The sequence below is a fragment of the Micromesistius poutassou genome (genome assembly GCF_964030765.1).
Source record: "Micromesistius poutassou genome assembly, chromosome: 8".
NCBI lineage: Eukaryota > Metazoa > Chordata > Actinopteri > Gadiformes > Gadidae > Micromesistius > Micromesistius poutassou.
The window spans coordinates 3,581,425-3,598,321 of record NC_140278.1 but is presented as its reverse complement, the minus strand read 5'-3'; the positions used below and the strand labels follow the sequence as shown (position 1 = coordinate 3,598,321).

The 16,897-nt window shown below is 45.4% G+C and overlaps 1 protein-coding gene across 1 annotated transcript; it reads right to left on the bottom strand.

The window, feature by feature from the left end:
• Window positions 1-4,209: 4,209 nt before the first annotated feature.
• LOC311351707 (NXPE family member 3-like) lies at window positions 4,210-10,552 on the bottom strand (the record flags this gene model as incomplete). Its single annotated transcript, XM_084471867.1, has 5 exons — window positions 4,210-4,763; window positions 5,393-5,614; window positions 5,755-5,822; window positions 5,907-6,575; window positions 10,449-10,552. 5 exons carry the CDS (start codon window positions 10,550-10,552, stop codon window positions 4,210-4,212), a joined length of 1,617 nt encoding a protein of 538 aa, XP_084327993.1.
• Window positions 10,553-16,897: the final 6,345 nt, after the last annotated feature.

Below are 16,897 nucleotides of genomic sequence, written 5' to 3'. Positions count from 1 at the left end.
ATTCAGCACCTTTGGAGAGGGAACTTTTGCCACAGGGACCACTACTGATTCCTTCCATACCCCTGGAACTTTCCTTTGTGATAGTGAGAGTTGGAAAATAAATGTGAAAATACTGCTTAAAAAGTTTTTTAAGCAATCGGCCTCTGATGTTTGGTGTATGTCATTCTGTTGAAAAGCTATTTTTTTCTTAGTAAGAATGTGGGATCTACTCACCCAGGGTTTATTATTGGGGTATAATGTGATCGTCTTTGTAGGGATAATCATTTGCTCACAAAATTGTATGTAGCTTGACATAGTGAAAGTCAGTTTTTCTAGATCAGTGCATGAGTCCTTAAAAACATTGGTACTATAATTGGTACTATGAAAGCAGCCATTAAACTCTTTAATAGCGCCATCTGTCCATACAGAGACCTCTTTAAGCTCAACTTTTCCTTTCTTAAGGGTTGATTTATAGGCATCTTTAACTGTAGCACAGGTCCAGTATTTTGCCATGCCTGGTAGGACAGCTTACATATTGATGAAGGTGGCCGAGGTGTTTCTTAAGACTGCATGTATTAAAATCGGCAAGCATAAAATGCTTGCCGGGGGCATGCGGGGAAATGCTTTCTAAACGGTGAACAAGTTTAGTGATTGCAGATGCAGCATCTGCCGAAGTGGCTCTTGGGTGGATATAAACCAGTGTAATAAAAAGATATGTGGGCTGCAGATAGATTCCCTTATTGTGATAGTTGTGCACCAGCGCGGATTGACATATAAACACACGCCCCCTCCTTGTGTTTTGCCAGTCAGCTGTGTGTCTCTGTCTAGCCGAATAGGCTGACCAAAGCCATCGATTTCAAGATCCTGGCCCAAGTCATGTTCTTTTAACCAAGTCTCAGTCAAAGCTATGACACAGGCATTCTTATACTCCGGTATGCATTTATCATTTGCCTGCAGTTCGTCCACTTTCTTCCTTACTGATTCCACGTTTGCGAGGATCACAGAGGGAAGTGGCAGGCGGCGCAAGCCAACTCTGCATAGCCGTTGTCACACTCCTCCTTTCCGGCCACGCTTCCTCACCCGACCCGCTGCTGTCCACCGCAATCCGACGACAGGCCCCCGCCGTCTCCCACATGCTCCGCCGTCTTGGCCACGAGTCCTCACCTCCGGCGTTGTTTGTCAATCGGGGCAGGCAGACCCGCGCCTGCGAATCTCTGATGGAATTTCATTGCGTAGGATCCACGGAGCTGAACAGTTGCATTGTATTAGAAAGTCCTGACAGTACTGCAGTCTGTGAGACTGTGAGTTGGTTTGACCATGGTTCACAACAGTCCCAAGAGTAAGCATGCTCATAAGCACCGTGTTGAACATATCCATATTAATTCCAAAATAATGGGCTACTCTTACACTCCCGCAACTAGTTCAAACATGACAGACAAGATACGAAGGACACATTTAGACAATTAAGCACACAAGCGGCTACAGTTTGTGTGTCGCGGCAGCAAGGTGACACACAACTAACATTCGCACACCGACTGGGGTGTCAACCATGCAAGGCGACAGCCAGCTCATCAGGAGCAGTTAGGGTGAGGTGCCTTGGATTGATCCAATCCAAAAAGGCTAAAATCTGTCACGTGACCGCAGGATAGGTAACTTAAATTGTAATGTATATTAAACTAACGTTAGTCAAACGCATTTCTCTAATAGGGTTACAGTTAGGGTTAGGGTTAAGAGTCAGCATGCAAGTTTGACTGACTGTGCCTGTCCAATCCTAGCGCTTGAGGCTGGACTTTTACCGGATAGACCTCTGAAGAATAAGTCCCGCCTCCGAGGCTCCCGGTTCCCTTGGTCAAATGTCAACTGGAAATAACATGGGGTTTATGAATGATTGTACATAACAAACTCTGTAGGTGGCGAAGAAGTAAAAGCTGCATCACGTTTTGAACTACACACTTTTTGCATCTAGTTTTGACCGATAATCCAAAAACCCAGTCCTATGATCATTCAAAAAACCCATGTTATTTCCCATAGATATTTGACCGAGGGAACCGGAGCCTCGGAGGGACTTATTCTTCAGAGGTCTATTGCGCCTATGAAAAACACAAGCCGTTTCTCAATACCAAGTACGCAAACTTCGGACTCGCAGACTTGGAAGTTTGTACTTGCCACCCCCAGCCTCTTTCATTTTAAAATAGTATGTAAATATTTTGAATGAATATAAATGAAAAGATATGCGTGTCGTGTGTATAAGCTATGCACACGACTTTTAGGGTACAGATGAATGCCGTGTATAAGCTGTACACAAGGCACGCGCATCTGTACCCTACATATAAAAAGTCAGTGGCGGCCACTGGCGGGAAAAAGATTGTATGAGTTATTGTTGGAGAGTAAGCTATTGATATAAGAATTACGAATGAGCGAGAAATTACAGATTAGAATAGAAACACACACACACACACACGATCAGATGGATCCAACCGGGATTTCCATTGCCATTGTGATGGGTTTCCTCTATCAGTGACTTATACAATATAAACAAATTATATAAAACAAAACCCCAGCCTCTTTCATTTTAAAATAGTATGGAAATATTTTGAATGAATAGGCCTACATTTTTGTTATATTTTTAAAAGGTTCCTATATAGCCTATTATTATAGCTTACATACTAATATTTAAAAACATGGGAATGCGAAATGCATCCTGGGATATTTAACGGTCCCAAGTCCACACAAGTCACCTCCGATGCATCCTCGATGGACTGGCCAGTTTAAGAACGCATCAAGAACACTTCTGGGTTTTACAACTGTACTTGACGCAAACTTTGAGTTGGAACAGTACTTTGGCTACGACTGATGACGTTTCACAAGAACGCAAGTACAGAAAAGAACGCAAATTGAGAAACAGCCTCAGGGACAGCTCAACACTCAGCTAGGAGGAGCCGGGGATCCTTCCGGTAACCAGCCAACCCACTCTACCTCCTGAGCCAAATGCCGCCCCAAGAAAGAGAAACAATATATCGCTGTCGGTACAGTAAGGATGTTCATAGAACCAAGTGCCAAGCACTAACTATCTCTAAGTTAACCCATTCCCCGTACACAACAAAGATAGCTAGGATAAGATGCTACACAATGCTAAGTACTATTTTTAAGTGCCAGGACGTACAACATTGTAACATATTTCAGCCGTAATATCCTCACATAGCCACAGGGAGCAGCACCGAGCACATACAATAGTTAAGAGGTAATATTCTCACATAGCCACAGGGAGCAGCACCGAGCACATACAATAGTTAAGAGGTAATATTCTCACAGTCACAAGGGGGCAGCACCGAGCACATGCAGTAAAGCTGGAACATTTGCACATAGTCAAGAGGGGGCAACAACGGTGAAAGTGAGCAGGTTTAAACATTGTAGAAGAAGCCTACCTTTACCTCTCTATATAAGCACGACTTGAACTTTTGGAAGGCAGAATCTCTTGGGCAGTGTATCGTAGATATAAAGCTTATAGACGCTCCGCGCGTGTTATATACTATTCCTCTCCTTTTGTTTCATAGACAATAGACGATAGACCAAAACCTTTACCAAATAAAGCGAGTTAAAAGCGATCCTGTCTCGGCGGCCTTTCCTGGATTAAAAACAACATAACAACATACAAAAGGTGCATACATTAAGTGCCAGAATGTAAGTGTGTAAGTGTGTGTGTGGGGGGGGGGGCAGTATTGAGTAGTATTCAGTGAACTGATGTTCATTTTTCAAACGATAGCTTTTACAGTGTAAACGCTTGTGTCCCATACCAATAAAGCTCATGAATTTAAAGCAAGCAATAGAGGAAGGTAAAAAACACTTGACAAACATACACAACAAAGGGGCGGTCACGTCCCCCCTTTAGGAACCTAGTCCTGGTACTGTCCTTGTAGAAGGGGAAAAACCTTCACCTCTTTCAGAGGGTGTTTAGGGAAAAACAAGTGTGGGCACCATGCTGTCTGTTCAGCCATCTTGCCACCATCAGCCATCTTGGATTCCCCAGGTGACCCGTATCAAGGCCAATCAAGGGAGCCACTCCCACAGTTACCATGACAACCAGTTACCCACCAGCTTAACATTACCCAACAGTAGGATTGTGACAATATTGACCAAAATAATTGTGATTATGATTTTTTTCCATAATCGAGCAGCCCTACTATACATCTCAAATTACAATTGCAATAACACAAGGGTCTTCCTTTGCCACTAGCTCTTCTTATCCGTCTTGTCCGGGCACACGTGAGCCAGGACGAGGTCCAGCATGTTCTTGATGATGGGTGGCGGCGGGTGGATGTTGTGGTCGCTCCGATGGGCTACGGTCATCTCCCAGGCGTCCACAAACACCACCGCCAGTCCCTGGAACATGGTCCTGAGCACCGTGTCGATCTGCAGCGAGAACCAGTCGCTGCTGTGCATGCTCTTCGTCTGGTCCATGGCCGCAAAGTTGGCCGAGCGGATCACCACCAGGGTGCCGGGGCCCCGGGCCAGGAGCCGCACCACCGCCCGGCGGATGTGCCGCATGCGGCGGATGTAGACCTCCACGGGGAAGGGAGTGAAGTGGGCCCAGACGCTGAAGAGCACCACGGTGTCGGTGCCGCCGGCCAGGCTGTCTAGCTCGTTGGCCACGTAGCGCAGCTCGCTGACGAGGACCGGGTGGATCCTGATGGGCGGGCCGTGGCAGCGGTACCTCAGCAGGATGTTGTGTTGGCTGTCCACCGCCATCAAGGGCCCCACCATCTTGGACCTGTGCAGGTTGACCTCTGGTTGGTAGGAGACCGAAAGAAGGCGCATGTTGGAAATTAACAACGGGACAGGGCGTCACAGAGAGAGGGGTAAAAAATTAAAACAGAACTTTTCTAACCAGCGACCACTGAACACAATTTCCAATACTGCTTAACATTCACCAATTCATGCAGATATTCACACACCGACGGCGGTGACAATGGGGTCATCCCTATGTTCCCCGCTTTGTATGTGACCGGGGAGCGAATGTGTTTTTCATAGGTGGAATCTGGAAGAATCATGAATATTAGGGTTACGGTTATGGTTAGGGTTAGGGTGAGGGTTACGGTTATGGTTAGGGTTAGGTTTAGGGTGAGGAGTCAGCGTGTGAGTTTGCCTGACAGACTGCCTGTCCAATCCTAGTGCTTGAGGCGGAACTTTTTCCGGATTCCGCCTACGAAAAACACAGTCTCGACCGGGGAACATAGGACCCGGGGAACATAGGTACACTCCCATGACAACCATGCAAGCGACAGCCAGCTCATCGGGAGCAGTTAGGGTGAGGTGTCTTGCGGAGAAGCCGGTGATCAAACCAGCAACCTCCTGGTTACCAGCCAACGCGCTCTACCCCCTGAGCCTCATGCCGCCCAAGGTTGTCAGCACTCACCTGGTATGAAAGCGCTGAGGTACTCGAACCATTGCCTCATGGTGGAGTCGCCATACATGTTGATCACCTTGTCGGTCAGGCACTGTGTGATGGACGAGGAGTTGTCAAACTGGCGAGCAGGAGTTCCCCCGACGGGCTTCCAATAGCCTTGGTAGTAATACCCAGCAGGGGTGTACTTGACCCACTCTGCCTTGATGCTGCTGTTTTCTGACTTTTGTCCATCTGCGACAAATGGGTATGACACAAATGTCACAAGATGAAACACACACATCAACACATACGACAACACATACTTCACTACCACTAACCACATGAGCAACCTCCTCCATAAACTGTAGCAACGCCTGTGTATGACTGTGTACCTATGTTCAGAAGCACGTCGATCGAGTCAGGTCCCGACGCATGGAGGACCACTTTGAGGTTCACACTGCTGCGAGTAATAAAACAAACAAGGATAAAAAACACACAGAGTTATAAACGACACGAACGAGCAGAGAATCGTACGGTGCCAGACCTCCGAAAGAGCAGCGCCTCTTCTTTGGAGTAGAGGGGCTTCTGGTAGCCTCCCATGGCGTGGTTCATCCTGCCGTCACAGGCCAGCAGCTTGGGCTTGAAGCAGTACCAGGGCTCCCCGGTGCGGGGGTCCGTGTGGTCGCACAGCGGCTGCTGCAGGTAATCGGGCGGCAGGCATGGGAGGCACGTGGTGGTCTCGGACAGCGTGCCCGCGCGGTACAGGCTTTGGAAGAAGACCCGGTTGGGCCACTGCTCCCGGAGCCGCTGCAGCACGGCAACCGCCTCGCTGGAGTGCACCATGGTGATCGTCACCGTGACCGCGCCCTCCCACAGCAGGGGGAACAGCGCAGAGTAGGAGCCGTTGAGGTGGTCCACCACCCTGTCCGCCACCCCGGCCCCCAGCGTCGGGGAGTGTAGCCGGGCCACCAGGAAGTCCCCGCCGTGGCGCTTGGGACAGCCCTGGAAGTCCTTCATCTGGACCAGGGCCTCCAGCTGGTCCCCCACGTGCCACTCCCTCCGGCCCTGCAAGGGCAGGATGGCGAACAGGCTGTGCGCAGGGTCGCTGGTCTGCTTGAGGGGCGCGGGGGCCGGGAGGTGGGGCCAGGCGATGGCGTCGAGGAGGCGGCGGTCCTCCAGGGCTTCGTCGGGGGTGGGCCCCAGGCCCAGGTGGCTCCATTATATCCTGGCGTCAGCTCTCATGCCCCCTACTGGCCAACCAGTGGTACTGCTACCAATTATTCTGCCCAATCACTTTTATGCCTTAGCCATCAATTCACATCAATATAACATCAGTGTTGATCTCCTTATTAACATCCCTTTGAAAGATTAAAATTGTTATTTGCGTTATACTGATGTGTAAAACTATTTTTTTCTGAAAACCAATAAACACAATTATTGTTAACAAAAAAATAAAAGAAATAAGACTGTTCACTTTTGTTCAGGTATTCTATATATTTTAAGCTAATAAATTAATTTGGCTAAACATTTTATCCCAAAGGGATAACCAACACATTAATCAATACCTCCAGAAGACAATTTCTCAATTTAATTAGTCCAATGTTTCAACAGACCAACAAACACTAATTAAAACAAAACAAATAGTTGTTGGGGCTCTTGTTGAAAACTACACTTAAATGTAAGTCAAGCCATTGTTATATATATATATCCCTCAATCACACAGTAACAAAGGGCTTTATGGCCACATTTGATGACACCCCCCTATTCTCCCCAAATATCAAGTAAAAATAATTCCTTAATTATCATGGGGAAAACCTTGGGGAGGAAGCATGCGTCAACAATGCCGCCATCTTACCGCAGGGTAACCACCTACCTGAATGAATGAACGTCGATGGGACAGAGGTCCTTTCACACTCAAAATCGCCTTATTTTTAAGCAATCTCCAAGCGGGTTGGTTTCTGACATATGTCAGACGTGTGTTGATAGTAAAAAATATATATATATAATTAAAAAAAAAAATCTTTTTACTATCATTACTACGAACACCAGAAACCAATCCGCTTGAAGATTGCTTAAAAATAAGGCGATTCAGAGTGATTTAGACTGGGAAAGGACCTCTGTCCCATCGACGTTCATTCATTCAGCTGGGTGGTTACCCCGCGGCAAGATGGTGGCGACATTGACGCGTACGTTCCACTGAACAGCGCAGCTCAGGCGATATCTAGTCAGTATATATATATATATATATATCTATGCCCTCCTTCTAGGGATCGTTAGGAATGCAATGGGTTTATTCTCTCGTTAATAGTCTTCTCAACATTCAAAGTCTGACTCAGCCGGTGTGCTTCTTTGGTAACTTTACTACAGCCTTCCCACGTACAACTGCCGGTGTTTACCGGGTACAACACATACATACATTGCATTTGATCAAATTTTCAAGGCAAAGTTCACAATAATGCGATATTCCCCTCACTGCGGTACTAGGCTGTCCATGAAGATGTAAAAAGCGCCGCTGTGCTGTGGTGTCCATGGACTGAATGGAGCTGAATTAACATGGGGCTCTACTTTGTTTCATTTTACAGCCTCATTTGTTGCTCACATTGTATATTGTTTTATTTGAGTTGTGGGTTTGGTGTACACAAGTTCAATGGCAACATTCTACTAGAATGATGCGCATCTGCAGATCGTCTGCGACGCCCAAGACAATCTGGGCTCGCCTTATAAGATCCAGCCTTGTTTGAGACCGAAATAATGGCATCTTTCACCTCCTCAGATCAGTGGAATGTCGCAGCTGCCGGAACCAGAAATCGTTCAGATTTACGAGGATTATATAAGGACTGAAAAATGTGTGTGGAAGAACCTGGGCAAAACCCCTGTAGTGTGGGCTCGGCATTATGAATTATGAATATTATTCTTTTTTTATTATTCATTTTTCATAAGAATTTCTGACTAATAAGTGACAAAAAAGAAGATCTGGCATCTCAAAAAACGCAGAACCCTGATAACAGCCTTTTGACATCAATCTGCCAAATCAATGTCATTAAACGTTGAAAAAAACCCATTCCTTTTTTTCCAATATCCAGCCCGACCCGTCAAAACAAGAAAACACTCCTGGCGCCAACAAACTTATTTTTCTTGTTTAGCTGTAAAGTCGTTTTTTTTTGTTGGTTCAATATAATATCCAATTAACTCTCCCTCCGCCTCGCCTCCCCCCCTCCCCCCTCCACCAGGGTCCATACAGGCCGGGGCCCCGCCCGCACTACATTAACACGCTTCATGTGGCTCCCTCGCTCGTCGGCCCTCCGTCTAGAGGAGATCAATTGGGGGATTTGCTTGAATTGCTGTTGAGCTGTGTTTGTGAGCAGAAGTATGAGGGAATCCGTGCGCGTTCTCACACACACACACATGCACACGCACACACCAGGTAGGAACACAGCCTGGGGCATAGAGCCTCTGCGGATAGACACAGTCCTACGCGGGTGTAGATGGACGAGTGAGGGAGAGGAGAGAGAGTCAGAGAGAGGAGAGAGAGAGTGAGGGAGAGGAGAGAGAGTGGGGGAGAGGAGAGAGAGTGAGAGAGAGGAGAGAGAGAGTGAGGGAGAGGAGAGAGAGAGAGGGAGAGGAGAGAGAGAGAGGGAGAGGAGAGAGAGTGAGGGAGAGGAGAGAGAGTGAGGGAGAGGAGAGAGAGTGAGAGAGAGGAGAGAGAGAGAGTGGGGGAGAGGAGTGAGAGAGAGAGAGAGGAGAGAGAGAGAGTGGGGGAGAGGAGAGAGAGTGAGAGAGAGTGAGGAACTGGCTTATTGACACAGTCCTGAGTGGGTGCAGGTGGGCAAGAAGCTTAGGAGGAAAGGGAGGCCTTTCCGTCTGGCCGGTTAATCTAGACAACCTGCTGGCTGAATGGCTGGCCTTCTTGCTTGCGTGCTTCCAAGCTAGTTGACTGAATCGATTTCTTGCTGGCTTACCGGCTAGCTGGATGGATGGCGGACTGACTGACTGACTGACTGGATGGATGGATGGGTGGGTGGGTGGGTGGCTGGTTGACTGACTGACTGACTGGATGGATGGATGGCTGACTGACTGACTGTATGGATGGATGGCTGGTTGGCTAACTGATTGATGGATGGTGGAGGGACAAACAGGGGGTGGCTGTGGTCCCTGGCCGTATCTCCCTGGTTATCAGGAGGCAGGCTGAGTGGCTGATTGCAGGCTGCTGCAGGAATAATCACCTGTCTGTCCGGTGGCAGAAGAATAGACTGGAAGCTGAGACGTATTCACTCGGCTGGTGGACTGCCAGCCCACTGAAAGACCGGGGGTTGACCAGTCTAGATCACAATCAGTCAGCACACTCTGTGGGTTTCCACGTGTGCAATCCCATTTCAGGGGGGTATTTTAGGAATGGGGGAAAAATGACTTTGAGAAGGTGCCTGACCTAAAAGAAAACAAATCAAAGGACCACAATGGAAACAGTGGTGCGATCGTTTCCCTTGCACTACAGACTGACAGGCAAGACAGCGGAAAATCTACAACAAAGCGACAATCAAAGAAACATTTACCAAAGGAAAAAAATAATGAAATAAATAAACACAGTAAAAATATTTGCCCAAGTTCCCCCCCACCCCCACTCCGGTGAACCAATCCAGTGGTGCGATACGGTTGAGGCCAAGCCTCCTCTTAACGGCCTACTGATGCCTCATAGAAAACTCCTTAACTCAGCAGTCAAAGGGAATAGGAACCTGAAACAGGCGACCGCAGACAGGTGCTTCATTCTAATGGGTGGAGTCCAAGGGGACGGTCTCCCTGTCCAGCCCCACTGCTGGGTTAAAACACTTACACCTAACCCTAACACTTGGCAGGGCTGCTTGTATGAGATGGATAATAAAAACAAAATCATGAAGATGAAAAAAAATACTTCTATTAATACTTATTTATAATAATACTTAATACTTAATACTTATACTTTTTTTAATTCTTGGTGAACCAAAAAACAAACATCAAAAGTCTTCATGAGGGTAATGTCATAAACATTTATTTATATTTTTTTAAACGTGAATTGAAACCTAGACTGACGGGGACATGGAAATCTGTACACTGGGCCAAGATGAGGGCCCAGATGAGATCTCCAAGCAGCCGGTTCTTAGAGCAAGGCTTGAACTCTCGCACCGTGCCCACAGTGGAGATAAAACTCTTCCTCATCCTCGATAATAAGGCACAAGAGATAGATGGACTGGTCTTTAGAGTCAACTGCATTCAGCAGTGTGAAGGTAAGAGTTAATTTGTATTTCCATTTATATCTTCATGATATATATGCTTCAGCATAATGAACGACTTGCATCACATTTTTTCAAAAAATTTTTTTTTTTATATAAATCTATTAAATCTGCATTTGCTATAGGAGAGAGAAAATAACATCCCCATTAAATCTGGAAATTATTTACAGAGGCTGTTTACCAACTCCTCCGCCCACAGATGCAGTCTGGAGGCCGACCTTTGGTTAATTGATATATTGATCAAATACAGCAAGAAGCTGCACTTACAGCTGGAATTGCTAAATGAAATACGCTGATAGCATGTCTATTGGACAAGATACACACTGCGAAATCCAATTGGCCCAACCACACCACGGAAAAGGCTCCCTTTTATGTGCAGAGCATGTCAAATCTACTCTGTGCAGCATAACCAATTCCGCTAAATTGGCTGAATAATTCAGAAATGTCTCTTCACTGAATATATAGACCAAGCAGTAGGTCAAACACACTCGGACGAGCCCACAAATGACAAATCCTTGAACGCGACTCGAGCAGTCTCAGGATGAATGCCTGTGTTTGGGATTGAACCATTTCAGCTCCTGCAAATGGCTTGTGAATTTATCCCCAGCAATGCCAAGGTATGAGCAGTGGAAAACCCTGACATTTGGTAGAAAAATGCCATGTGCTTTGCCTTCGCCCTCGCAGTGCCTCTCTGGCGGGTGGCTGGTGGAAGCCCTCTTGTGACTTTGTCAGTGTTGTGCAAGTTCACACTTCACATGAACTAGTTCAAAGTTCAGTTCATACAAAATAAAATGAATAAATTCACGTTCATAGTTCACCAATTCAGTTTTGAACTAGTTCATGTTGAGTTCATTAACAGTTTTTTTAGAAACCAAAGAAAAACTGTTGGAGTGAATATTCTGTGCTTATCTTTTAAAATTAATCCTCTCCATTACCTGCTGCCCATCACTACAATGTCAAATTGTTGTGGATATTATTTGTACACCTGTTTCATTCATCACAACTAAGGCAGTAACTCTATTTAATAAACCTGTCATCTGAACCTAAGCATCAATTCAGAATGTCACAAAATCTGAACTAGTTCAAGTTTAAATTCTTTAGTTCAAAATATGTTACGTTCAGTTCAAAGTTCATAGAAAAATGAACTTGTTCAATGAACAACACTGGACAACACTGGATGCACAACACTGGACTTTGTCTAGATCGTTCTGAGGCCTGCTCGCATGTCATTATGCGTCCTATGTTCTATGATGACCACAGATCACAACACGCTTCAGGGCTGAAGATGCTGGTAGCCGGTTTAACTTTTATTAACACTACAGGAGGTAACAAAAATTACAAATAAATAAATAACATTGGTGATTCAAACGCGTCAAGCAAAGGCAATTTTCTTTACAGATGTGACATAAATATTCCTGGCATGTCAGGGGGGTTGGTGTGTGTGTGTGTGTGTGTGTGTGTGTTTGTGTGTGTGACATAGACTGAGAGACTGTTCTGGTGGTTTGATTTACACACTGAGGGTGACAGCGTGTGTGTGTGTGTGTGTGTGTGTGTGTGTGTATCTGAGGATCTGTGTGTGTGTGTGTGTGTGTGTGTGTGTGTCTGAGGATCTGTGTGTGTGTGTGTGTGTGTGTGTGTGTGTATCTGAGGATCTGTGTGTGTGTGTGTGTGTGTGTGTGGTATAGGTCACAGGTGGAGGCAGTGAAGCACTGTGCCAAAGTAATGTGATTGAATGTCAGTGGGCTTGCCGCTTCCCTTGGAGGAAATAAATGGTCAAACAGGGACGGATTTCACGGGCAGGCCCTGCAAGGCCAGACATCAACACGGCCATTGTCAGAATGTGCATATAGGAAGCAGACCTGTAGTGCTACTATATTCTTCATTCATATATTTTATTTCATTTGTTTGTTTTTTTGTAAACAGTAAATTATGTAATGCAGAAAAAAATAACTATTGCATGGTAACTGATCATTTGTTTTTATTTATTTTATTTATTTTAAGTAGTAGTGGTAGTAGTGGATTAGTAGTATCAGAAAGTTAATATAGGCCTCAATAAATGTACGACAATTTATTTTTCTCTTAAACAAAACCAAAATACAATTAATATTCACTGTAGTTTTGCTTCCTGTGTCACACTTTTTATGTTATTATTAAAGGTGCCATGACATGCCACCAGGTGTGGTGTGATTAGCCGTTACAAGCCGTTTTGGAAATCTGCCCCTTATGACATCATAAAGGGCAGAAAGTGGGCGTGTCCACCTAGATGTGTGCTGGATAGATCAGTCTACCCAGTGGACTGTAGCAAACGTTGCTCATCTATCCGTCATAAATCTAAGTGGACACGCACACCTGTGATGTCATAAGGGGCTGATTTCCAAAACAGCTTGTAACGGCCAATCACACCACACCTGGTGGCATGGCATGGCACCTTTAAACCAAAAAGAAAAATCATGTGGGCTAGCTTAAATTTTGCCTTGTGAAAGTATAAGCATTTCTATGGAAAAGTGCATGTTGTGGTGGTTAACATAATTCACCCACGGAGCTATGGGTGGGGGGGGGGGGGCGTGTGTAGCGCGGACACTTTTAGGCAGATGGAACGACCGTCTCAGTTCAGTCTTGCTTGGCTTTTGGAATGTACGAGTTTTAGTTTAGTTTTAGTTGTGTTAAATAAAAACTCCATACTGGATACTCCGCCTCCGACTCCCGTCTCTCGGCACTACAGTGTGCACTATTTCAACATCATTTTAACAGAGTACAGGCACAGAGCCAAGAGCATGTGTGACATCGTCAGGAGGGAATTTATCTGGAACGTTCCCAGTCCTGAGATAAGGTGGACTTTAATTACAGGCACCTCTGTCTGTTACAGGGTCACGAGCAGGCAGTCAATCAATGTGCCTGGGCCCGGTCAATTAAGATACAGTTAAATCAACCTGACAGCACCCCGCCAAACGACATCTATCTCCAAATCTCCAGGAAAGGAAAAATACCGCAGTCGAGAATTGCAGTAAACTTAGTCTTTTGATTTTGTTTTTATTTCTTTCCCATTCTCAGTAACTTTTTCTGGTCAGAAACAACTGAGTTCCAGCCAGATAAGTGCAATAGTAAAGTGTTTATTCTCAGGAAGAAAACAGCTTAGTCACAACCAAACAAAGAAAAAAATTATTCCTCATGAAAGAAAATAGTCATAACAAGATTACGCCTACAAGATTGGACCTTCGTGAAGGAAGTTAACCCAATTGTGCAGCCATCAATTGCACTATTTTATAACATTTATCCAGTCTTTCTACATGAAAGGACTGTGTTTAATTCCTCTGCCAGTGTATTGGAAAGGTCAGAATCAGCTTTAACAACTTTATTGGGCAAAATTATTTTCGCACAGGCAAGGAATTTGCCTCCATTCTGCAGTCCCACTCAGCAGCGACAACACACAGAGGTCTTTCAATTACTTTAAATAACGTTAAACACGCATGAATAATTTATAAAGAATATTAAACAGGCCAGACACACAGTAAAGAGAACAAATGCACATGCTTTATTCACACATGTTACAGGCCGGGGAGCCTCCTTTCCCATTAAGTCCTGGCATGATTCGGCCTTCGTTACACCGGCAGGACTAAGAACAAGGGCTCAACAATTTGTGGAAATAATTGCGATTTGCGTTTTTCTACCAATATTGCGATTGCGATTTACTATGCAATTTTCTTTTTAAAGTTTGTTATGTTCTCTATTATTCACAAAAAAACCAATAAATCATTCTATGTATGACCAACACAACATTGGAAGCAGTCAATATATAAACTGCTCTTTCCTTTAGGCCAGGCCTATGTGTTCAGATTAATTCATGCAGGAATTTATATTATAATATCTTTATTTAACTATTGAATTGCAAAAGAAAAATACTAATCTTACTGATCTCCAGTCAGTAACGCAGCCTCTGCGAATTGCAAATGGCGTTCTATAACATTGCAATGTCGGTTTGAATTTGATTAATGGTTCAGCCCTACTCAGAACAGTCAGAACACATCAGTACCTCCATATCACACCAGTCCAGCTTGGACAACTCAATTGAATCCAATTGACCATGTAACCCTTGAGGTGGTGCGGCATTTGAAAACCGTCCTCTGACAGTTGCCTTGAAATTCTGACAACTAGATTTAACAGCAGGTGGATTCCCACAGACCTTGACGACTGGAAGACCACTTGTTGATCCATTTATCTAATTTTTAATTAAAATCATATAAAGAGTTGATTATTTTCTAAACCTTTCTGGCCTCAAGCTAATTCGGGATGTTACGATCCGGATTTGATCCAAAACACAGCATTAAGACTTTTGTGAAAGCTTTGAATTGCATTTCCTTAAGAACCGACATAAGCTGAAAAGCTCTGGTTCAATATTGGATTGCATCTTAGTGCTCCATCTGATATGTTGGATCGTGGCATATGGATAATATATGTATAGAAAGGCTCGACAACTAGGTAGAGCTGTCTGGTGCAGTGTGTGCTTTAAAAGATCCTAGATTACGTGTCTATTGGAGTCTGAGGGAACAGAAATGATAAGTAAGTTGGTACGATGGTACGGTACGATGGTACGATGGATTCACTTCAAGAGCGTTAGGCATATCAATCACAAGCCACATTTCCTAAGTCTCAGATATAATTTTCTTACATATTATTATATTATTATCTATTATATATATAGGCTGTATCTTATAGGCTGTATCTTATATCTGTATCTTTGAATATAATGAACAATAAACCACCTTTCCTTGATTTTCGGATTGATAAATGTGTCTCTATAGTCTATAGGGTCACGTTACAATCTTGCTGAATAGAGTTTCGGCGAGGTGTGCGTTCGTCAGTGTGTTCTTGTGACCTTGACAAACTTATATTCCACCAAGTGAATGCAGTCTGCTGGAAGGCTGTTGGGGGAAGTCTGATAGTCTATTCAGCATGACCCTCAGAGAGACTGTGGAGGCTGCTGCTGTATAGCTCTTCACCGGAGTTACAAAGAAAACATATATTTCTCTCATAAAAAATGTACCGTTACTGTAATATACAGGTATATGAGAGAAAGTATAAAATGCACGCATGGTACCTATAACAATGGAAAATAATAATTGGGGGATAATTATAGCTCTGAAAATAGCCTACAGTATGTTTGCTTGGTTGAAACCCTTTTGAGGTGTTGAAGTGGGCCTCAGTAGTCTGAATGTCGGGAACTCAGACTAGCACTACGCCTATAGGTCCATAAGAGGTCTGGGCGAACAGAGGCAGCTCTTAATGAACGTGACTGGTCTACCGGGACGAATAAAGCATTTACTCGCCCTAAAACACACACATGTAAATGCTGTTTAATATCCGCAACACCCAAGGCCTGACCTGACCACACACGGCGGCATGTGGCTCAGGAGGTAGAGAATGATTCGTTTGATAACGAGAACACGAGGGAGGAGCCGAGTCTGACCGACTCAGTGACTGAGAACCATGATTCACCACTACCATGATGATCCACCACCAACCCTGCAGGCGGTCACGTGCAGCGAGTCATTGATCAGCCTCAACGGGCCCGCCCGGAGCATCCGTCTCTGCGGCAGCACGCGGCTCCGCCGGCTTGACATAGCAGGACCTCGGTGATGGAGTGTGCTCACACCGACATAAGAGGTGCTGTCAGACCTCGAACCCCCCCCCCCACACACACACACACACACCGACAGAAGAGGTGCTGTCATACTTTGGACCCCCCCACACACACACACACACACACACACACACACACACACACAGATGTGTGAGAAGTGCAGGGCATCAAGACTCCTAGAAACAAGCTTATCCCACCGCTACTGCTGCAGGGATTAGAACCCGGGGCTATAATGGCTTGTGACAGGATTTGTGTGGCTGCCGGGTGTGACAGCGGTCTGGACGGGCTGGCGGCGGCGGGGGGGGGGGAGGGGTCCACCAGAATTGTACTTAGAACACACAGCGGCGGCTCTCGATCTCCCACGTCTCGGCCAATCCCGGTGTGAATCTATCGGGCGAGAGAGGTGGTGCTCGACCCGCGAGCTCTCCCGCTTTGAAGCGATGTGCAGCATCGGCCCTATTCCGACTGCTGGTGTATTTCAGCCATGTGAGAAGGCCTTTAATCCCCGGCGAAAGCCTTAGTTGCTTACAATTCCACGAACGTCACTTTCTGATCTCGGTTCACCGATTTAGGAGCTTAGTTATTTTCTTGGCTTTTTTTCGGGGAGGGGGGCGTTGAAGTAGACGCCATGCA